Source organism: Malaclemys terrapin, chromosome 3, assembly GCF_027887155.1.
Source record: "Malaclemys terrapin pileata isolate rMalTer1 chromosome 3, rMalTer1.hap1, whole genome shotgun sequence".
Lineage (NCBI taxonomy): Eukaryota > Metazoa > Chordata > Testudines > Emydidae > Malaclemys > Malaclemys terrapin.
The window spans coordinates 41,472,900-41,496,970 of NC_071507.1; the positions used below are offsets into that span (position 1 = coordinate 41,472,900).

Consider the following 24,071-nt stretch of genomic DNA (forward strand, 5'->3'; position numbering starts at 1 on the left):
TTTGGGCACAGGAAAGTATTGGGAGATCAAGGGGAATGAGGAATTTAAATTTCCTCCCTAAGTCTGTAGTATTTGGAGAGTTAGTATCAAATAGAGCCCACGTTAATGTGCTCATTGTGAGTTGTTGGTACACTGTGCAAAAGTTTGAAAAACATTGTATTTACTTGAACAGTTTTGCCTTAAAAAAAAAAAAAAAAAAAAAAAAAGAACCTTAGTTTTTCACTTTTCTCTTCCCTACCCAAACAAAGCTTGCAAAAAATACCATACAGGTCTTGAGAGGGTGTCTATGACTGTTTGGAGTAGCATTGTCCAACTTAACTCTATAAAAGCCTACAATAATAGTACATATAGGGCTGAATGCTTGAAACAAATGAAAGTTACAATATCAAATTCAGTTCAGCTAGTCACTGAGGCTGGTATTTCAATACATTATATTGATACAGTACTAATAAAAATTCAATATATGTTAAGTGGTTTATTATTAGACATTTCCACAACTAACATGCTGTGAATCACATTTTTGCTACTGACAGATTATCAACAAGGTCTAATCTTTCTTACATATATTTTTAAAATCTAGAAGACTCAGATGTTTTTGTTTCATAAAAATATGAAGGCGCATTTTTAACCTGTGCAGATAGGAAAATGTATAACTTTTACTGGCCACAAAATGTGCCCACATCATTCACCAGTTCAACTGGTTCACAAATTATAACTGACTTCTATTGTTTCATCGTCTGTAGGGTTCCCACATTCTGATCAACAGTGCATAAATACTACTTCTTAGTTTCAGAGGGGATAGCCGTGTAAGTCTGGATCTGTAAAAGCAGCAAAGAATCCCGTGTCACCTTATAGACTAACAGACGTATTGGAGCATGAGCTTTTTTGGGTGAATGCATCTGACGAAGTGGGTATTCACCCACGAAAGCTCATGCTCCAATATGTCTCTTAGTCTATAAGGTGACACAGGACTCTTTGCTACTTCTTAGTATTAATAAGTTGTATTCCATTATACTTGCCCAACATAGTGCTGGCTCCATTGTAGGTTTGAGCTCTCAGAATTTTCAATGACAAGTTTGGGGAAAAAAGCACAGGACACACCACATCAGCCAGTGCTTGTTCAATAGTAGTACTAAACTACTGAAATATTAATGTGTTCATCAAAAGCTAATGTCATCATTTGCCAAAGAATAAATAAAAATGAATGAAGAAAGATTCTGTAAATACATTAGGAGCAAAGAAAGACAAAGGAAAGTATAGGTCCACTACTTAGCCAGTAAAGAGAGGTAAGAACAGAAGACATCAAAAAGGCTGAGGCCTTTAGACCTTTAGTACCTATTTTGTTTCAGTGTTCATTAAAAAATGTTAATGATGATCAGATACTCACAGATAATATTAACAACAAGGGGGAAGGAATGCAAGTCAGAAAAGGGAAAGAACAGGTTCAAGAATATTTCAATAAGTTATACATGGTTGTCAGCAGGAACTGATGAAATTCATCCTAGGGGAACTTAAAGAACTAGCTGAAGCAATCTCGGAACAGTTAGTATTTATCTTGGAGAACTCATGGAGGATGGGAGAAAAGCAAACATAGTACCTGTTTTTAAAAAGGGGAATAAAGAGGATCAGGGGAATTATTGACCAATCAGCCTAACTTCATATCTGGAAAGATACTGGAACAAATTATTAAACAATCAATTTGTAATCACCTAGAGGATAATGGGGCTATAAGTAAGAGCCAACATGGAATTGTCAAGAATAAGTCATGCCAAACCAACCTAATTTCCTTTTTTGACAGGGTTATTGGCCCAGTGGATAGGGGGAAGCTGTAGACTTGATATATTTTGATTTTAGTAAGGATTTTGAGACAGTCTGACTTGACATTCTCATAAGCAAACTAGGGAAATGTGGTCTAGATGAAATTACTATCAGGGGGTGCACAACTAGTTGAAAAAGAGTAATTATCAATGGTTCACTATCGAACTGGATTGGATAAGGGGTGGAGAGTATGCTTAAAAAATTTGCAGATGATACCAAGCTGGGAGGGGTTGCTAGCTCTTTGGAGGACAGGATTAGAATTCAAAATGACCTTGATACAATGGAAAATTGGTCTGAAATCAACAAGATGAAATTCAATAAAGACAAATAGAAAGTACTACAGTTAGGAAGAAGAAAAATCAAATGCACAACTACAAAATGGGGAATAACCGGCCAGGCAGTAGTATTGCACAAAAGGGTCTGGGGGTTATAGTGAATGAGTCAACAATGTGATGCAGTTGCTAAAAAAGCTAATATTATTCCCAGGAGTTTTAACCGAAATGTCGTATGTCAGATATGGGAAGTAGATGTCTTGCTCTACTAGGCATTGTTGAGGCCTCAGCTGGAGTACTGTGTCTAGTTCTGGATGCCACATTAGGAAAGACTGGATAAATTGGAGAGAGTCCGAAAGAGAGCAAAACAAGATAAAAGGTTTAGAAAACTTGACATATGAGGAAGGTTGACAAAACCAGGCATATTTATTCTGAGAAAAGAAGACTGTGGGGGCACCTGATAAGTCTTTAGATATGCTAAGGGCAGTTATAAAGAAGACTGTGACCAATTGTTCTCCATGTCCACTGAAAGTAGGACAAAAAGTAATGGGCTTAAGCTGCAGCAAAGGAGATTTAGGTTAGGTGTTAGGAAAAACTTTCTAACCAATTAAGCTCTGGAATAGGCTTCCAAGGGAGGTTGCGGAATCCCCATCATTGGAGTTTTTTAAGAACAGGTTAGACAAATGCCTATCAGGAACAGTCTAGGTTTACTTGGTCCTTCCTCAGGCAGAGGACTAGACTACATGAGCTGTAGAGGTCCCTTCCAGCCCTACATTTCTATGATTATATGAGATACTCAACATTAACAAAGTCAAGAAAAAAAACAAAACAGCAATATGGGGAAGTAGAACCCATGTAAGATTCCTCCCCAAACATGTCCGCCTTCAAGCTTCTTCCCCACACAGCCCACTTCAAGTTAGCAAAGCAAAAGAGATTTCATTCATTAGCATATTGGGCAGCTAGGAGACCTCCAGGACCTCTTTCACTCATGGCAGACCAGGATTAGCATTTTATATGACAAACGGGCCCTGGTAAGAGTTGGAACAAATGACCAACATAAAACATTGGGAAGAAAAATATCCCTTCCCTGGTACTTGCACTTACAATATGACTTCAATTGAATTGAGAGCAGAATTTATCTCCGACTACAAGTCCAGAATAAGTCACAGGAAGAGATGAACATGTAAGAAACAAACATCCTACAGTAACTCCTCACTTAAAGTTGTCCCAGTTAACGTTGTTTCATTGTTACGTTGCTGATCAATTAGGGAACATGCTCGTTTAAAGTTGTGTAATGCTCCCTTCTAATGTCATTTGGCAGCCGCCTGCTTTGTCTACTGCTTGCAGGAAGAGCAGCCCGTTGCAGCTAGCTGGTGGGGGCTTGGAACTAGGGTGGACCGGCAGCCCCCTACCGGCAGCCCCCCGCTCCCCTAAGTTACCAAGTTGTCAGGGTGTCCCCCTCCCCCCTGCTCCTGCACCCCACTTACCCCATCTTCCATAGAGCAGGGGGGACAGACCAGGACTCAGGATGGAGGAAGCTTGCAGCAGCTGCGTCTCAGCAAGCTGATCTAATTAAGGCAGTGTACTTAAGGGAAATGCGTATATCTCCCTCCATTCCTGCTGCCTGGTGTAGAGAGAGAGTTAACTCTTGAGGGCTCAGCCAATTGCTAGTTCATCATTTAGCAGTATGGGAAATATCCCACCCTCTGACTCCTCCACTTCAACCAAGCTTCACAATCCTCATCACTGTGTACCAGTATTATATTGTTTGTTTAAAACTTATTGTGTGTGTGTGTGTGTGTGTGTGTGTGTGTGTGTGTGTGTGTAATGTATTTTGTCTGGTGAAAAAAAATTTCCCCTCATTTACATTAATTCTTATGGGGAAATTGGATTCGCTTAACATCGTTTCTCTTAAAGTCACATTTTTCAGGAACATAACTACAACGTTAAGTGAGGAGTTTCTGTATTTCAATGAATTGTTATTAATAATAAAAAATGAAGAAAGACAAATGAAGTTATGCTATGGACTGGGATGTAGGCAGTCTGGCCTAGTAGTCAGAGCAGGAGTCAGGTCTAGTGAGCAGAGCAGGTGTCCAGGTTGGGGAACGAAGCCCAGGGTCAGCACCAGAGTCAACTGCCAATTACCAGAGCCGGGGGCAAGCCAGAATCAGAACCAGGAATCAAAGCTGAGAGTCACAGAGTCGAGGTCAGATGCCAAATGCCAGAGCCCAGGGTCAAGCCAGAGTCACGGTCAGAAGTTGATGGCCGGGGTCAGAGCCAGGACTAGTAACTGATGATTGGAGATGAGGTGTAAGATCAGGAATTGGAGGAGAGGCAAGGATCAAGCACAGAGCAGGAGCATAGTGGGAACAGGAGTAAAGGTAGGGATGAGGCAGGAACCAGAAGTGGATCAGGAATCAGGAAGAGGGTTTGATGCAAGAGGCAGGCACAAGTAGGGGCCAATGCAGCCACAATAGGAACTCAGCTTGTTACTCAGACAAACTTCCTGTGCTGTCTGGCTTAAATAGTGTGGTTGGACCAATTGGTGGAGCAGGGCAATCCTCCACTCAGGGCTTCTGTGGGTGATGCCTTGGCTGAGGCTAGAGTCCTACCAGCTTCTTGGCCCACCCCATTTCAGAACACATTGCGTGGAGGCTAGGATGTGGTGCCTGCCTGGGGACTCCCAGGCCTGAATTTGAGACCCAGGACATCACAAGCTCTACATAAGAGATACCATTGCAAATACCAGGTTTTTTCAGTGCTTTCTAGGGAACAATGTCTGCTGTTTAATTTGATCCAGTTAACTCTGTTTGCTGATGGAGAAGAAAACAGAACTGAACCCCCAGGAATGGGGAGTCACTTCTCATGTGCCACAGGGCTAAGGTTCAGATAGTAAGAAAACTTTCCTCAGGAGTTCAACATGCCAACACTGTGCATTATATGTATTTTCCTCTATATGAGGGGAAAAGGTCTTGTATTTCTTTTGGTTTATTGTTTGTTGTGCAGTAGGAACCAGTTATGATGTGTTTGATAGAAACATTCCTATACTTGATATACTCCTTTAGGGATTCTTTTTTAAAGGTTCAGTTTTGTTTTCTATTTGGTACACACAAAGAAGTTAACAGAGATAGTCCCTTAATCTCAGATGTGTACATACACAGTACATTTTAATCTTGTAATTGGATGTAAATTCACCCATTCTAATGATGTTGATCAAATCAGTTCTGAGAGACCTTGCAGTAAAGTACCAGCCCTGTGGTGAATGCAGAAAAGATTTAAAGATCAACAACGGATGATAGCTCTGATGAATAAAGCCGGAAAGCTAGAAATCAGGGCATTTTAATGTAAAGATATTGTCCTTCTGACCAAATGCTTAGAAAAGGTTTTATCACTTAGTATTTTTATTTTGTACTTAGTGTACTAAAAATATATTTTTTGTCACAGTTAATCTAGGAAAAATATAATTATCTTATGCAAACAAACATCTTTATGAATAGGTCAGTGTAGATAAATTTGTTTTGACAGTTTTAAGGATAGAGCATTGGACTGAGACTCAGGTGACCTGGGTTCTGTTCTCAGCTCTGCTACTGGCCTGCTGGATGACCTTGGGCATACCACTTTATTTCCCGGTGCCTCAATGATCCCCAAAATGGGAATAAGGATACTGCCCTCTTTTTGTAAAGTGTTTTGAGATCTTTGGATAAAAAGCACTAGATATTATTATAATTTTACCTTACTCACAATGAAACTGCTGTGATGAAGTGGCCTCCATGCTAATTTATAGGTAGGTTCAAGGCAGATTTAGATGGCAATGAAAGGCAGAAATAGCACTCCATTATTGTCATAAGATTAAAGCTTTATTGTGTCTATCTTTATATTCATGTTGTATTGGTTAACAATTTCATAATTAATATTTTAAAAGTTGGCACTTGATCATTGTGCTTTTATTTATCAAAATATCGGTACCATCCGAAGGCCGGTAATACAAAATCATTTCTTTCCGCACTTTCTTGAAAAGACTGGTGACCTCTTTTGGGATTTTCTACCATGTGCACAGAGTAAAAACAAGATAGGACTTGGAAAGGAGCCCAGTGATACTATTACATTTTTAAATCTTCATGCAATGTACAGACTAAGGACTAAGTCAGGGTAAATACCAGTCGCCATTGCTACCAAGAAGAGCTTCACTTGAAAGGCAATAAATAGATCTGTTTCAATGTAGATCTCCACATCAACACTCAAGTAGGGCAGCATACACTGGGAAAAATACTGTAGAGAAGAAATCCTGCTAATATAGACTCTCCTTGAGTTCATATAGCTTTTGCTATAGTGTTTAGTGGGACCTCCCCATAATGGTTACTGTGGTGGACAATTGTTGTTGCCATGTATGAAAATGCTTTTAGTCCTTAGTTTGTGACATTTTCCGTGCTGCCATCTATGTGTAGAAAGTCTTCACCAAGCACTTCTCTCTCTTGCTCATCTCTGTTGCTGAGTTTTCCCTCTCTGAGCATCACCTGGTCCCCTTCAACATCGCCCATCAGCCCCTCCCCTTGTCCTGTCACTCAACCTTCTTCTTCGAGTGCTTGCTCATATCGATTCCAATTAGGTGTGTGTGCGCCGCATGCATGGCCATTGGAGAATTTTTACCCTAGCAACACCTGGTGTGTCAGCTGTGGAGCCCCCTGAAGTGGTGCCTTTATGGCGCTTGATATATACCCCAGCTGACCCAGTGCCCCCTCAGTTCCTTCTTACCGCCCATGATGGTTGTTGGAACTATGGAGCTCCACTTTGCTGTTCTCCACTCTCCCTAATGTATTCCTCATAGTTTTGTTCATAGTTGTAGTTATAGTGTTTAATAGTTATAGTTGTTAGTGTTGGTGGAGTTGGAGGGGTTTCCCTCCTTCCCATCTTTCTCTTGGGCTCATGTCCAAGGCTCTGGGCTTTAAACCCTGCGGTTCCTGCTCTAAGCCCATGCCAATGGGGGATCCCCATGACTTTTGCCTGAAGTGTCTGAGGGAATCTCATCAAGCTGAGAAGTGCAGGATCTGTAAAGGGTTTCGTCCCCGGACTAAGAAGGAGTGGGACTTTCGTTTAAGACAGCTCCTCATGGAGGCGGCTTTTAGCCCTCAGCCTCCAGCGGCATGCCAAGATCTGGTACCGAGCGCTTCGGTGCGTAGCGCCCCGGTGGCAGCAGTAGGAACGGCACTACGGTTGGACTCTGAAAGAGACCCGCGGCACCGACATTCCCCGGCACCGCAGCCGACATAATCGGTCTGGCACTGCTCCCACTCTCCTGGCCAGAAGCGGCACTGGAAACAGGAAAAGGCTGGCCCACCTCAGCAAAGACCAGCCTCCCTGGAACTGCCCACAGAGTCACATCCCGCAGCGGAGCGCCCAGGGGCACATGCGGCTTCGGCACTGTTGACTACGGCCCCAGGGGTGGAGATGTTGAGTCCGGTGCGACTGGACTCCCTGACTCGCAATGTCATTGAGGTCCAGTTGCCGTCTACCCCAGATAACTTTGCTGCTGCAAGGGACCTGATTGCCATGACAATGTCAGCATCCCCTCAGCCTCAGACCGAGGCGTTGGCACCTGTACATGTGGCACTGTCCCGGGACAAGCCGACACTTATCCACCCGTCGGCACCGATCCCGCTCCTGACGCCACTTGCAGTCCTGGCACCACTGTCCATCGTGATGCCGGTTGTACTCGCGGCACCCCTCCAACTCCCGGCACCGGTCTCAATGCCCCTCCGTCTGCCGGTTGCCATTGAGGATCAGATCCTGGACTCGACGCTGCTCTCGATGCCGGTCATTGTCACAGCCTAGGTCCAGATCCAGGCACCGTTCCAGGTACCAGTACCGGTCCAGATCCTGGCACCGCTCCCCAGCGTTGCGGCACCGCTCTCTACCATCTCGTTGGCATGACTCAGCGCATACCCCCTCGGCACCACCATGGCTATGATGTTCCGCCACTCATTCATCAGGGTCAGAGGCAGGGTCACTTTTTTCTTAGATCGTCACCATTTGGAACACAGCTGCCTGGACTCAGCGGCTGGACATTGGCAAGCGCAGGAGCAAAGTCCCACTCAAGGGTCCATTCAATGGCCGTTCTGGAAGCCCTGGGTGTACCGCCAGACCCAAGGTGCTCTGTCTGGGGCCTCTCGATCAGCCCTGAGCCATGAGTACCAGAGGCTACCGCCCCGGAGGCATGGAGACCGTGATGACTTCTCTCCCGGCTTCAGGCCCTCCTCCAACTCCAGTTCCTGGTCCGGGCACCGAGGTTGCTGGCACAGGGCAACTGGGCCCAGCTCCGCAAGATACCTCAGATGACCCTCTTCCTCCTGTGGCCGCCTCCTCATCCTCACCCAACGAGGTGGTAGCAGACACTGCAGTCTCGGGTCCCCCTCCGATAGACCTCCGCGCCCACCAGGACCTCCTACGCAGAGTGGCGCGGAATATGAGCCTTCAAGCGGAGAAAGTGACAGAGGTGGAGGACCCTGTGGTCGATATTTTGTCCGCCGAAGCTCCATCAAGGGTGGCCCTACTCCTTATTTGGACCATCCAGACCACCGCCAGAACAATCTGGCAAATGCCCGCATCCATTCCCCCGACTGCTAAGGGAGTGGAGTGGAAATACTTTGTCCCCTCTAAGGGGTATGACTGTCTTTGTACGCACCCACAGCCCTGTTCACTGGTGGTGGCCTTAATGAACAAAAAGGAATGGCATGGCCAGCAAGCCCCAGCACCCAAGTCAAAAGAGGCCAAGCGCCATGATCTATTTGGGCGCAAGGTTTATTCCTCGGGGGGACTTCAGCTCAGGATTGCTAACCAGCAGGCACTCCTGAGCCGATACAATTTTAACTCTTGGAACTCCATGCTGAAGTTCAAGAAATCCAAAGAGAATCATATACTTTAAGGTCAGAAGGGACCATTATGATCATCTAGTCTGACCTCCTGCACAACGCAGGTCACAGAATCTCACCCATCCACTCCTATATCAAACCTGTGTCTGAGCCATTGAAGTCCTCAAATCATGGTTTAAAGACTTCAAGATTCAGAGAATCTTCCAGCAAGTGATCCGTGCCCCATGCTGCAGAGGAAGGTGAAAACCCCCCAGGGCCTCTGCCAATCTGCCCTGGAGGAAAATTCCTTCCCGACCCCAAATATGGCGATCAGTGAAACCCTGAGCATGTGGGCAAGACACACCAGCCAGACATCCAGGAATGAATTCTCTGTAGTAACTCAGATCCCACCCCATCTAATATCCCATCACAAGCCATTGGGCACATTTACCACTAATAGTCAAAGACCAATTAATTGCCAAAATTAGGCTATCCCATTATACCATCCCCTCCATAAACTTATCAAGCTTAGTCTTGAAGCCAGATGTCTTTTGCCCCCACTACTCCCCTTGGAAGGCTGTTCCAGAACTTCACTCCTCTGATGGTTAGAAACCTTCATCTAATTTCAAGTCTAAACTTCCTGATGGTCAGTTTATATCCATTTGTTCTTGTGTCCACATTGGTACTGAGCTTAAATAATTCCTCTCCTTCCCTGGTATTTATTCCTCTGATATATTTATAGAGAGGAATCATATCTCCCCTCAGCTTTCTTTTGGTTAGGCTAAACAAGCCAAGCTCTTTGAGTCTCCTTTCATAACACAGGTTTTCCATTCCTCAGATCATCCTAGTAGCCCTTCTCTGTACCTGTTCCAGTTTGAATTCATCCTTCTTAAACATGGGAGATAAGAATTGCATGCAGTATTCCAGATGAGGTCTCACCAGTGCCTCGTATAATGGTACTAACACTTCCTTATCTCTACTGGAAATACCTCGCCTGATGCATCCCAATACCGCATTAGCTTTTTTCACGGCCATATCACATTGGCAGCTCATAGTCATCCTGTGATCAACCAATACTCCGAGGTCCTTCTCCTCCTCTGTTACTTCCAACTGATGCGTCCCCAGTTTATAACAATAATTCTTGTTATTAATTCCTAAATGCATGATCTTGAACTTTTCACTATTAAATTTCATCCTATTACTATTACTCCAGTTTACAAGGTCATCCAGATCTTCCTGTATGATATCCCGGTTCTTCTCTGTATTGGCAGGAGTTTGGGGCTTTGGCAGAAGAGGGCAAAATGGTGGCACAGACCTCATTGCAGGCCTTGTTGGATGCTGCGGACTCTGCCACGTGGAATTTATCTTCCAGGATCGCGATGAGGTGAATCTCTTGGTTGCAAGCTTCCGGCTTGCCACCGGAACTTCAGCAAACATTGCAGGGTCTCCCCTTTGATGGACAGGGCCTGTTTTTGGACAAGACCGATTCAAGGCTGCAAAGCCTTAAAGACTCAAGGGCTATAATGAGGCCACTGGGCATGCACACGCCAGCTACCCAGCGGAAGCCCTTTAAACCTCAGCAGCCTCCACAAAGCTTCTATCCCCCTCCTTGGCTGAGGCAGGATTTTTATAGGAGACGGGGACATAATGGCAGGAGGAAGCCCTCCAACCGCCAGTCCAGGCAGAGCCAGGGCCCGTCCAAGCCCTCGACAGGTTCTAAACAAACCTTTTGAAGGGATGTCCGAGGGCGATGTACTAGACCTCATTCAGGATCTTACCCCACCTTTCTTGAACCATTTATCCCGTTTCCACCGTGCTTGGTCTCTCATTTTCCAGCTCTACTTCTCCAACATAATTTAATCCCATGCCCACAATCCCAGCCATTTTTTGCTATCTTTGATTCACTCCTCAAACACTCCCCTCCTCCTGTCTCCATGTCTCTCTCTGCACAGAATCTCATTAATTTCCTCAAAGAGAAAACTGACAAAATATGACATGATTCTCCCTCCCCTTGGTTTCCCTTCCCTTTCCCTCCTACAACTCTCTCATCCTCCTCCACAGTAACAGACACAGTGGTTTTTCATCTGCTCTCCTCCTCTTCTAATACTTCCACTTGCCCCAGTGAGCTCATCCCATCCCATCTCATCTCCTGATCTCCCTTGCTCCCACTCTCATAACCTACATTACTCTTTTTTCCTTAATCTCTCACTCTCCTCTGGCTCTTTCCCCTCACAATATAAACATTCTTTAATCTTTCCCTTTTTAAAAAAAAGCCATCCTTGACGTCACTCACCTCCAACTACTGCCCCCTCTCCCTTTCATCTCTAATTTCATTGAATGCACTGTCTACAATCACTGTCTGCAGTCCCTCTCCTCCAGTTCTATCCTAGATCCCCTACCGTTGATTTCCGCTTCTTGCACTCCACTGAAATGGCTCTTGCTAAAGTCTCTAATTACCTCTTCCTGGCCAAAGCTCAGAACCAGTACTCCATCCTTGTCCTCCTCAACCTGTCAGCTGCCTTCCATACTAATGACCATGGCCTTCTTGACATTTTGTTCTCCCTTGGCTTCCATGACTCTGTCCTCTCCTAATTCTCCTTCTATCTCTCTAATTGCTCCTTCAGTGTGTTCTTCGGAGGATCCTCTTCATCACCCTCAAACCTCCTGTGGGTGTTCTGTAGCGCTCTTTGCTTAGTCCCCTTCCCTTCTCTGTCTATATCTTATCTCTGGTAATCTCATCTGCAAACACGAATTCACCTATCATCTCTATTCTGATGACTCACAGATCTATCTCTTTACTCCCAGACCTGTCTCCTTCTGTCCAAACTAAGATCTTGACCTGTCTCTCTGACATCTCCTCATGGATGTCTAGCTTTGTGCCCAAGCTCAACATGGCTAAACAGAGCTCTTTATCTCCCACCCCCCAAGTCTCCTCCCCACTCTTTCTCAATCACTATCAACAACACCGCCATTCTGCCTGTCACTCAATACTCTTCGACTTGGACCTCTCTCTAGGTACTCCTATCTAGGCTATATCTAAATCTTGCAGATTTTTTTCTGAGTAATATCTCTAAGATATGGCTTTACTTATCCATCCACACAGCTAAACTCTCATCCAGGCTCTCATCATCAGCCATCTGAATTACTGCAAAATCCTTGTCTCTGGCTCTGACAAATGCAGCCTTGCCCCACTCATATCCTTTAAGAATGCTGCTGCAAAAACATTTTCCCACCTCGTCATTTTTACCACTAGCATCCCTCCATTTGAAGGGGACTCCAGAAAACATGCTCACAGCTACCTCATTATCCTCCTTCAGACCCCTCCTTAAAACTCTCCATTGCCCAGATGCCTACAAAAACTTGACAATGGTTAGGTTGTTGATAGGCTCACAGCACTGCCTATTATACTGACTGATACTGGGTGTATCTGTCATGCAATCATGCGGTGTAATTCCAGCTTAAGTAGACAAACTGAATAAGCTCAACAGAGAGAATATATATAGCTTTAACAGCTGTGAAAAATTGTTCTTGTATGCCATACCTGCAGTTATGAAAACACATTATAAAAACAGACTGGCCAAACCTTGATTTTTTCTGTTTCTTGACAGCCAGCGCTTTTGGAATGTACAGTGTACACAGTGCTTGCTGGAGCTGAGTCATGTTCCTTTTCAGCTTTCCACTTTGTACTTCATAGTTTAGGTTGAGGAATGTGGGGTTTTTATTTGCTTATACCAAAGAAGCAGAGAGTAAATGCAATTAAAAAATATTTCATAGTTCATTTTCAGCCCTAAATAATGAACATTGGAAGAATTATCGAAGACTGAAAATGCAAATTTGGATGGTTTGGGGGGCTGGGATCTGAAGATTTGGGTTAGGACCTTTTCCAGCAGGAATGTATTTGGTAACACCGTTATGCATTCACATATAAGGGCTGGAATTCTTGGAATAAGCTTTGGGAAGCTTGTATCATCCTTACATTTATTTGAACGTATTGTTTCCGTTGACGAGAATTAGGACAAGGGTTCCATTTGAAATGCAATCTCATAGACTAAACTAATACCTGTGCTATAATTTGGTCTTCTGTATTTCATTCATGCTTTATGAGTAAAGTAAAATTTTCATTTGCTTTTAAGATTGACCTAGGCCTGGGAGGGATAGCTCAGTGGTTTGAGCATTAGCCTGCTAAACCCAGGGTTCTGAGTTCAGTCCTTGAGGGGGCCACTTAGGGATCTGGGGCAAAATCAGTACTTGGTCCTGCTAGTGAAGGCAGGGAGCTGGACTTGATGATCTTTCAAGGTCCCTTCCAGTTCTAGGAGATTTATTATATTATATGATCCCAGGCTTGATCTCACTGTCCTTACCACCAATTTCTAGAAAGGGTATGGATGTGTTGAACACTGGAGAAGCAACCACCTCAAAGAACAATGGATCCATTCCCCCTCCTTCAATCCCTCCCCAGCAACTCCTTTAAATAATGTTGAGTCTGAAAGGAGCTACCCCAAATTTCTTTTGACTGAAGAAAAGGTGGGTACAACTTACAGGCCTCCCAGCCTGGGTAGACAGATTTGTGCTAGTGGGGCTCAACCTAGTGCCCTGTAAATAGCAGTGTAGATATTATGGCTCTGATGGAGACTTGGGCTAGCTACCTGAGCTCAGACCCAAAGGTGTGTGGCAGTGGGCATGATCTTAGGTGGCTAGCCCAAATCTCCACCTGAGTGGCAGTGTCCGTACTGCTATTTTTAGTGTGCTAGCTTGAGTCCTGCTAGTGCAAGTCAGTCTACTCAGGCTGGACGGCTCACTTCCAGCTGCAGTGTAGACAGACCCTTAGGATCTTTGAGGGAGGAATTTAAAGGAGTAAATTGGGCATTTTAAATTCTCTCCACAGCTTCCAAGCAAATAGCAATTGGGCCAAATAAAACCCAGAACCTTGTTTGCACTAGAGTTACTATATGCATATAGTCCCCAGAGTAGGAAGTCCACCGGGACAATAACTGTGATAGTGTAAAGTAGCTGTAAACTTTCCTTTGCTGGGGGGAGGGGCTGAAAGGGGCCAAGGTGGGTGTGAGCAGCCTGGGTCAAGAGGCAACGCAGTCATAATGGCTGGGAGATGTGCATCCTCTTAGAGGCTCCCATGGTGGAAATTAAAGCTTCCTCCCTTCAGGAACCAGGGCCGGCTCCAGCATTTCTGCCGCCCCAAGCAAAAAAAAAAAAAGCCGCGATCGCAATCGGCGGCGACAATTGGAAGGAAAAAAAAAAAGCTGTGATTGGCGGCGGGCAATTCAGCGGCAAGTCCTTCGCTCCTAGAGGGAGTGAGGGACCTGCCGCCCCCGAATTGCCGCAGGTGCCGCCCCTCTCCCTTGGCCGCCCCAAGTACCTGCTTGTTAAGCTGGTGCCTGGAGCTGGCCCTGGCAGGAACCTAGGTGGAGGACACTAGATCACTGCCTGTCCACTGTTGATGTGACTTTCCCTTCCTGCCACTCAGGGCACAAAGGCCTGTTACATTCCATATGCCTGGCTCTATTAATCTACCCTACTAAACAAACTGGTTCTTGGCAGTGTGTGTTTGTTTCTCCTCGTGTCTTTAACTGTATGCTCATGAGTTTTCAATCTGGCAAATAACCTTTACAAAGGAGAAATAAAAATTCCCTGTATTTTATTGTGTTCCAAGTTCAAATGGTGATTTCTATCTATGGAAAAACAGCAAATATCCTAAGTTTAGTAGGCTCTTAGATGCCAGCAAAGTACACTGTGTGTCTCATCTTATCAATTCAAGTAAGTAAAGACCCTAAATGCCGTGTTTGTCTTGGTCCTTTTATTCTTCCTGACTAGTTAATAATGAAAACACAATATTAATAATAACTTTGTCTCCAGATTGCTTTGTTCTTTGTTACCCCAAGTGTATATCTAAACACAAATACACTAAAGGACTACATTTCTCATCTGGTGCATAAGGGTTTTAGGCATGCAACTCCTGTTATTGTTAAAGTTGCTTGCCTAATTCCCTAAGTGCTACACTAAAAATTGATCTCCAGTAGCTTCACTCTGTAAAACACATAAAAATATTTCATTTCTGCTTACAGGGCTGTGACTCTCAAATAAGCATGTCAGAAATGTCCTGCAGCGAAAGTACCTCCTCTTGTCAGTCCCTGGTACATGGCTCAGCTCCAGAAATCCTGATCGGCCTACTTTATAATGCCACAACTGGAAGACTATCAGCAGAAGTGATAAAAGGCAGCCACTTCAAAAACTTGGCAGCAAACAGACCACCCAGTGAGTGATAATCTTTTTTTTTTTTTAATCATCCTAATACTTCTGCACTTGTGGGGCTCTCAGTGGTGGGAACTTCAATCCTATCATTTAGTCTTACCCAGTCAAAATGAAATAGAGCAATCATCAACTAATCTGTTTCATGTTTTATATTTCTAGTCAGTTGGGAAATAGCAAAAATCTAAAATTCAAAATATTAGTTATAAGTTGACAAGACTGTTTTAATTTTTCATGATGACTGACTAATAAATTACCTTTATTATAATGATTAATCACTAAACTATTAATGCCTCACATCACAGGCCAGGAATAAAAAGTTACAGTTTTTAAAGAAAAAGTATGTGCCTACTAACACTAGTGTAAATATGGTGAAGTTATTGCTGTTACTAGGAGACTGATGCTACAGTCTTTAATTGTGTATGTGCTTGTGTATGTATGTGATATATTTGGAAAAGCTATTTAACTTTGGAAATCTCAGAGAAGACAATCTGAGACAAATTCTAGCCTTTGCCATGTGATGCAGTACAGATCACCACTTAAATTGGAAAATTCATCATTGGATGGAGCTGGGAAAACTTTTTCATTCTAATGTAGTCTGCAAAATGTACTCAAAATCAACCTTGGTTTGAGATGAACCTGTGTCTAAAAAGATCTCCAAATTTTCTAAGTTTGTATTTTGAGTTTGAGCATAATTTGCTGAAATAAGATACATGGAATAAATCAGATGGTATTTTTCCTCTGTCTAGTGTTCCCAATTTTGGTTGGATGTATTCCTTGACGTTTCCTGACATGACATAATCTTTAATTACAGATTAATCTTAAATTCCTGGAGACTCCAGGACAATCCTACCTCCATCCCTGATTGGTTGCTCCTTCTCATGTGATGTGGAGAATAAGCCCAGCTAATCAGAATTCATTTTTTATTTGGTTCCTATGTGATTCCATTCTAATTCTCTGATCCAACTTGGCAAAATTCAGTAGGTGTCTGTCTGACTCAAGCAGGTTATAGCCAGATATGTCTGGAGGTTCCGACCTTGGCCACATTATTCCCCAGTCTAAGTTCCCTCTAAACTGCGCAGCCGCACAGCTGCCTATTAAGTGTTGTGCAGGCGCTCAGGGCTGCAGCGGGTAGAGATGCCTCCCCCGAAGCCACAGACCTGCCCCGGCCCTGACCCAGCTCAGCCCTGAACCTGCTGTGACTGAGGGACAGGCGCCCCCCCCGCGACCCAGCCCAGTCCCAGACCTGCAGCAGCCAGGGAAGAGGCGCCTCTCCCCTCCAGCCCAGGTGCTGCTGCAGGGAGAGAGAGCTGCGGGGGTGAGTCCTCTCTCCCCATCGTTGCCCCAGGGAGCCCCACTGCACCCCAAACCCCTCATCCCCAGCCCCACTCCAGGGCCTGCACCCCCAGCCGGAGCTCTCATCCCCCAACACCCCAACCCTCTGCCCCAGCGCTGAGCCCCTCATCCCTGGCCCCACTCCAGAACCCACAATCCCCAGCCAGAGCCCTCACCCCCTGCACCCCAACCCTCTGTCCCAGGCCTGAGCCCCCTACCACACTCGGAACCCCTCAGTCCCATCCCGCCACATGAATTTTGTTATGTGCACCAATAGGGAGGTGATGTGTCAGACATCACCTCCATATTGGTCCACATAACAAAATTCATTCCACACATGGGTGGGGAAAATTGGAGGGAACAGTGTCCCCAATCCGCAGTTTTCCTACTGTTTTGCAGGCTTACCTGGCAGGCTGACAACATTAAAAAAGCTGTTTTCCTATCCTGCCCATCTCTGGGATTCTCTTCTTTAGCAGCTGAGTCAGGAGTGGGACACCAAGGCTTGAGACTCTCTCCTCTCTTTTCCCTGGCTCTTTACTTATCCCATTCGTTACCTTTGTCTCAGCCCTCTCCTCCATCTCCCATTCTGAATATCTTTCTGCAGGGTTGGAGCTGAGCTTGGTGGTCATGGCTGGAGAAGAGTATGGTGTAATCTTAGCTGCCCTTGTGTTGCCAAGCAGCAGCTCCAGAGACATCTCTTTGGAGTCAAAAACTAATAGAGATTGCAAATTAGATCTTGGTTTCTTTTTTATTTCTGGCAAGTCTGGCAGTGCCCTAATATTCTACTTTCATTCATTTCCCAGTTACTGGGAATTACCTTATTATTTTATGTTTTGATTAATATAATAATGAGGGCCTAATTCTATATGTGCAAACATGAGATCAGAGTTCTGTTGTTTCCATAAAGCTGAGATGTAATCTAATTTCTAGTTCTGATATGAGTGCTAAAACACTCATGATCCCATAGAATCCCAGTTTTACCCCTGGATCACAATGAGATTCAACTGTGAAAAGTAAGGTTTTGTTCAGACATGACCCTTTTCGTAGATGAGGGATTGTGAACCCATGTAAATTGGGCAAAGTCCTTTCAAACCAAACCTGGAAGGGTTCCTGCATCTTTATTACTGTTATAAGAGTTGTAGTGAACTTATCAAGCTACAGACTGACCTATACTAACAATCAGAGTTTGGAATTTGACCTGATATAGTATCTATAGTATAATTATCACTATAGTGTGATGAAGATGAGTGTACTAATCCTGATGAACTTTTATGTATTTTTAAAATTCCATTATAATTTAAAATGATACAGTAATGCATAAACTTTCATGTAGTAATTGTATGCATTAGTTTTAATTAATGAGTTGTTTAAATTTTAAACTAGAGATGGACCCACATTTGAATCCCAGGTCTGAGCATCTGTGAACTTTGCAGAAGTTTAGATCAGTTTCACTTTGTGATTCAACTTCATCTCTGCTTCAAACAGTCACAAAGTAACATTAAATATAATGACTGACCAAAATCATTATACATTTATAGGATTAACTTTTCAGGTCAATAATCTTTCATTCTATAATTTGTAATATACTGAGCATAATTACTGTGTGTAGTCTTACTTAATATGCTGGAGTTTGCATGAAAAAGTGTAATGTTTGATAAAGAATATACAGTGATATCAACCTAGTCTTTTATAATCTGATCACTTGCATGATTCTTTCTATGTTCAATGTGCTTTAAATCCAATAACTATTAATATTAAGATCTCCCGCTATTTAAGAAGTGTAATTTTTTTGGTAAAGATTACACAATGAATGTACAAAATTCTCATTTCATTAAATTTTACCCAACAATCCTTTTGTTCTATCCTCTATCCGAACAGAACTGCTAAGGTTTTGTGTTCTTCCGCTCCAGTGAACAGTGTTTCCTCTTAAACTTTAACCTTTGACCCTCTCTCACCAAACTATTGACATCTGGTCATTATTTCTTTTACTGCTTTCAACCCCCTGTTGTCAGACGGACTGTTCTGTTGTCTAAAACACTTGATAGGTGGACAGGTTTATATAATCCGAGGTGAGTTCCTGTAGAGACTAATTGGATGTTGTCTTTTTCATGCAAAAGAAAACTTGCCAGCAGTAAAGCTGTCCACGGCTGTCCACCATGTTAGTTTCCAAAATGTACATTTATTATCTGTGGTACTCTTAAAAGTAGTGGTAGCACTTATCTCTGATTATGGATGATGGTATTTCAGAACATCTAAAAAGTGAAAACATGCAATGAGCTTCCTTTTCACACAAGCTCTAATCTTTTAATAATCTTCTTGTCATGTATACGAAAGGAATAAAAAAGCAGATTTTTTTCAGACAATTGTATATTTCTTAAAATGATTAATAACTTTATGAAATACAAATGCTGTGTACAGTATGCAGGTATCATGACAAACAAGAAAAAATACAGTTTTAAAAAGAAAAGCTTATCACTCAAATACTAAAAATCACGGTGTGTTAAATGCATTTTACAGTATAGATTTTAAACATTACATCGGCGTTTTGAAAGTACTTCCTAAAGCACTAGGCAAGCCACATCTTAAAGAACCATGTTAAATTCTGCAAAGATTATTTATTTTCTCTCCAAAAATACATTAAATGTAATCTTGCATGAAACTAGGAACTATAAAAGAGATTTAATCTGTTTTGTAAATATCCACCATTTAATACATTTGACTACATTTTGGTCTTTAAATGTAAACAAAATCAAAAAGCCTTAAGTAAGAAACCACATCCATGCAGAGATTTTTTTTTTTAAGCATTTCATCCTTAGCTGTTTGATGTCATTGCTGCACACCAACATTCGTTTTTCCTCTTCATTAGTTGTCTTCATTCCACTTTGTGTGTTCTTATTTTCTGAAAACTCAGTGATATGCTTTACAGTGTTGTGGCTAGTTGAAGCTTGCTAAGTGTTAATGCTATACAAGTCTGCTTTGTGTACAGATGTCGGGGGGGGGGGGGGGAGTGAAGGATTATGAGGAATACCTTTAACTAAACTCATTAACTTAGTGAAAATACCAGCTACGTCATTAGCGCAATACAAATATTTTTGCTTACTTATCATCTTCTTCACATTATAACTATGTATCTCCAAACTGAGCTATGTTCAATCAACATGGTATACACCATATCCTTATGTAGTATGTTATTATAGATCTCATTAGCAAAAAGTCCTAGTCTAACACACAGCTAACATTCCAAAATGTTGTTTATTTTGTAGATACATATGTTAAGTTAACACTGCTGAATTCCATGGGTCAGGAGATGTCCAAGTGCAAGACATCCATCCGCCGAGGGCAGCCAAATCCAGTATACAAAGAAACCTTCATTTTTCAAGTGGCACTATTTCAGCTTTCAGATGTGACGCTTATACTGTCTGTGTATAATAAACGCAGCATGAAACGAAAAGAGATGATAGGCTGGATTTCTCTAGGTCTCAACAGCTCAGGAGAAGAGGAACTAAATCACTGGACTGAAATGAAAGAATCCAAAGGACAACAAATCTGTAGATGGCACTCATTACTAGAGTCTTAATAGGTAGTACCAAGGGTCAGTTGTAGTTCCAGGGAGTTCCATGTTTAACAAGACTGTCCCTTAGTCACCACCAAGAGATCTGTTATGGAAGTGACAAATTCAACCTTCCACCTTAAAGAATGCACAATGTGCGATGGAGCAGAACATTTTACACATTTTCTTCAATTAATTTGTCAGATACCTCACTGGTGTCAGATTAAACCTTTCTGTACACAGACGAGAGAGCAATTGCTCCATCCCCTTGATGCATTCAATACTGTTTAGTTTGGGATTATTTTCTATTTAGCAATTCAAATATATTTTATGTAAAAATCCCCAAATTATTATAAAATCCTCCTATCACGTTGGGGTTTTTTAGTGCTCTTATATTTTTAGTTTCTGACCTGCCAACGTCCCGATTTAGGGACACTGGCCTTTAATACAAGAAACAAATTATTAAACTGTGAAACAAGAAAACCAAACAACAACAAAAAATCACCTCCACTTGGGAAGAAAGCTTAATATTGAATATATTGTTATTTTAGATTGATTTTGTTTTTTAGGGCTTAGTTGAATTAACTTTTCATTTCTGATGTGAAATTAGTCTGAAAAACTTTAGGACTCAGAGGAATCAGGTGAACTTTGACATAAAATAAATGTTTCTTCAATCTGTGACAGGAACAAGCTCCACATTGTGGCATAAATTGGGTTTTTCCCCATTTGCCTGTGCTTGTGCCTCACCCAAAGAGACCAGATCACTGTTCTGGTCCCTTGCAAGTCTGTTTAGACAGGTTGTACTGTAAAACTATGTAACTTTCTGTTGAAAGCACTTCCTGTATTCATGTATTCCAATATAGGAAGCTTATAGAGCACGAGTTTACTAAAAATATCTTTTCATTAAACCAATTGATATGCATTTCTTTAAAATGTCAATATTGTGAAGATTATGTTGAAAGATCACAAAAGAAACAGTAGTAGTTAAACTGCTAAGGCAAAGGACCAATTCTGTGATTTTGGGGAAAAGAAAGATATTTTTGTTTCCATGGCTGGTCATATGAATTGCAGAGTTTTAAGAACCATAATTTCTAGTCTTGTTGCTGGAGGAGGAATACAGGGGATCTAGAAGAGAGTTATTTCCTCTCTATTTTCCGGGTGCCAGAGAGAAATAGGGCTAACCCATGAGTTGTCAAGGCTTGCATGGAACATTGAACTCCCAAATGTATGGGTCCATTTGCTCTGCATCTATGTAAGGCTGGCACGGTTGGTTTCATAGCAATGTCATGGTGAAAAAAAGCTGTAGCATAATGGACAAATTTTGCCTTTGGATATATACCCACAACTTCCACCGACATCAGGGAAGTGTGTGTGTGTGTGTGTGTGTGTGTGTGTGTGTGTGTGTGTGTGGCTGAGGTATGGGCCTAAGTACCGTAAGTACAGTAGAGTTTCACTAATTCACACTGACTACCAGATCCAATTCAGATTACTAAATATTGTGGATGACTCAGTAAGTAATGACACCGTTTTTTTGTTTATTACAATAATTTTCATGTCATCTTAATTGCTACTCTACAGTATGTGAGCAAACATACCACAGTTTATTTCTTAAAAGTAATGAAGTCCCCAGTGCAGCATTCACTGAGAAGGAGGGTACGATTGCTGTATTATTTTTGGTGAGAATTATTGATGTTGTAGTGAATTTGGATAAAGAAAAAAACTCTTTCTTGTTACCTCTGAACAGTTCAAACTTTGGGATACAAAGACAGTCAGGTACTGTGTGATTGCATACAGCAAGTGTATAATGTTAAAGATACATCATGTGATGCTCAGATACTCACAATACTTTAATGATTTCATAACCCCTTTCCTAAGACATCTCCCGTTACAGTTTTCAACTGACGTTTATTTCGTGCCTTTCGTATCACACTAGTGGAAGCTGCTAATACAAACGGATGGTTGTATTTGCAGAACAGGGCCTTCAGTTTTTATTAACTTAAGGATTTCTCAGAACATTGCCACAGGAATTTTCTTTCCTGTCTTGCATGTTGTTTTTTATGTAAGGCACAATAAACTTCATTTTGGTAATTCAAACATCCAAGAACTTTGATTAGCCAGAAACATTGTAAGTAGCAGTACAGTATAAAGAGTTCTTTCCAGTTCTGTTTGTTGCTCAGTTTGTGAGGTGCAACTTCAAACTCATAAATGTTTAAATAAAAATATACGTTAATTTTATGTACATAAGAAAAACCACCTCCATTTCCCCAGCTAATTTTGGTTTCACTTACAATAGACACACTTGTTATTTACTGAGTTACTACCAGGAAACATGTCATACGTGACCAAGGGTATATTTGTGAATATTCTGAGGCAGTCTTCTAAGATCAAATATTGTCTGTCAAGGGTTGTCTCTTGTACAGGTTTCACTGTATAAAGTGATGTACAGTATTTCACAGTGACTATTGAACAAGATAATTCCATTGCAGAGCATGGGGGATATCTCAGGTCATCACAGACTATATTACAAATTAAACTTGGTGAGTCTGTAACCTGGAAAAGGAACCCAAACTACACTAAACTATGTGAGCAATCAAATTCCTTTTGAAAAGTGATATTGTTTAGGAATGACATTTTCATGTATTAACAATTCTGACATATAAGACATTAACATATTAATTTAGACAAAACATGTCTAGATGCATGTTGAGTACATCTAACGAGATTCTTTTTGTTAGATCATGATGCTCTTCCAACATTTTCATATATGATTTTCATAGACTTCAGATTCAATAAGTGTATCACAAAGTTAAAGGTCTTACTTATTTAGGCTCCTGCAGTATAAATGTATATCATAGAATCATAGACTTTAAGGGAAGAGCTTAAAGGAATTTCTAATTTTACATGGACATCATATACAGGTAATAGAATGTGGTCAGGTGTTTTTGTCTTTCAAAACTAATCACATCATCATCTACTGGAATTCACCTGGGAATTTTTATAAATTGGCAGTAGAACGGGTAACTGCTATGTTGTTCTTTATTCCTAGGTCAGTGTTATGACTTGTGATTTTGCGAGTTTTTTTGTTTTATAAATAATTTGCTTAATGTGAATATACACTCCCATATTCTAATTCTGCCTTTAGATAAAGCTTTGTGCAAACCTTACCCCAGTAGCTGATGCACAGAGTCTTTTGTATGCATTCAGATAGAACAAACCTCAACCAAGGAAAGACAATCCAAAGAACAAAACCACTGGTATGTAGTAGAAAGAAATCAGAACAGGGCCTTTGTGCTTGCCTCAAAATTGTGCATGATTCTATTTTCTCTTGACTTTTTCTGTTGTTTACAGACCTCTGTTTTAAAGGTACAGTCAGCACTTATAAGAATTTATCAAATGATTAAATTATTTTTGTCCTGTATATCAGAATTACACAGAGATTACAATCCTTGAATTGATACTGATTTTTGATACAACACTGCAATGGTTTTTTACCCCTTGGATTGACATAAAATATGCAAGGTTTCTTGGAGAAACTACACTTAAAAGGGTTTTCTATCTTTTCAGCAATATATATACCTATATATTTGAAGAAAGGATTAAAATCTTCCATACTATACATAGCTCTTTGAAAAAAGGATTACAAAAGTGAAAGAGAGTGATTGGCTTCATACTTGAATTGCACAAAAGATTAAGGGCCAGATTGTGACCTAACAGGCCAATACGAGGGAGTATGAAGTTACCAGGTGCCCTGTTACTCCCCTGCACTGGCCAGTAACATAGCAGTGCAAGAGAGAGGACAGCTTCCTGTGCAGGTGGGTGGGGAGTGGACAGAGCCTTGGCTCCATTCCCTCATTTGCCAGCCAGAACATCTGGAATCCATGCTCTGGGGAGAGTGACTCGGTGCCAGGTATAGGACTGGTGCAGATAACTTCGCCCTGAGCAAGAGGGGGCATGGCACTCGCAGTCACAGTCTGGTTCCCGGTCTGC

General features: G+C 42.1%; 1 protein-coding gene across 5 annotated transcripts in view; it reads left to right on the plus strand.

Annotated features, from left to right (window-relative positions):
* SYT14 (synaptotagmin 14) overlaps window positions 1-20,992 on the plus strand; it is a 169,836-nt gene extending 148,844 nt beyond the window's left edge. For 3 of the 5 annotated variants that reach the window (XM_054021278.1, XM_054021277.1, XM_054021274.1), the window contains 3 exons: window positions 15,016-15,205; window positions 18,547-18,603; window positions 19,798-20,992. In XM_054021278.1, coding sequence (XP_053877253.1) covers window positions 15,016-15,205; window positions 18,547-18,603; window positions 19,798-20,111 — 561 coding nt within the window. In that variant the 3' untranslated portion in view covers window positions 20,112-20,992. The remainder of the gene's footprint in view (window positions 1-15,015; window positions 15,206-18,546; window positions 18,604-19,797) is intronic. The other 2 variants (XM_054021279.1, XM_054021275.1) reach the window with 1 other exon arrangement.
* The last annotated feature ends 3,079 nt before the right edge of the window (window positions 20,993-24,071 follow it).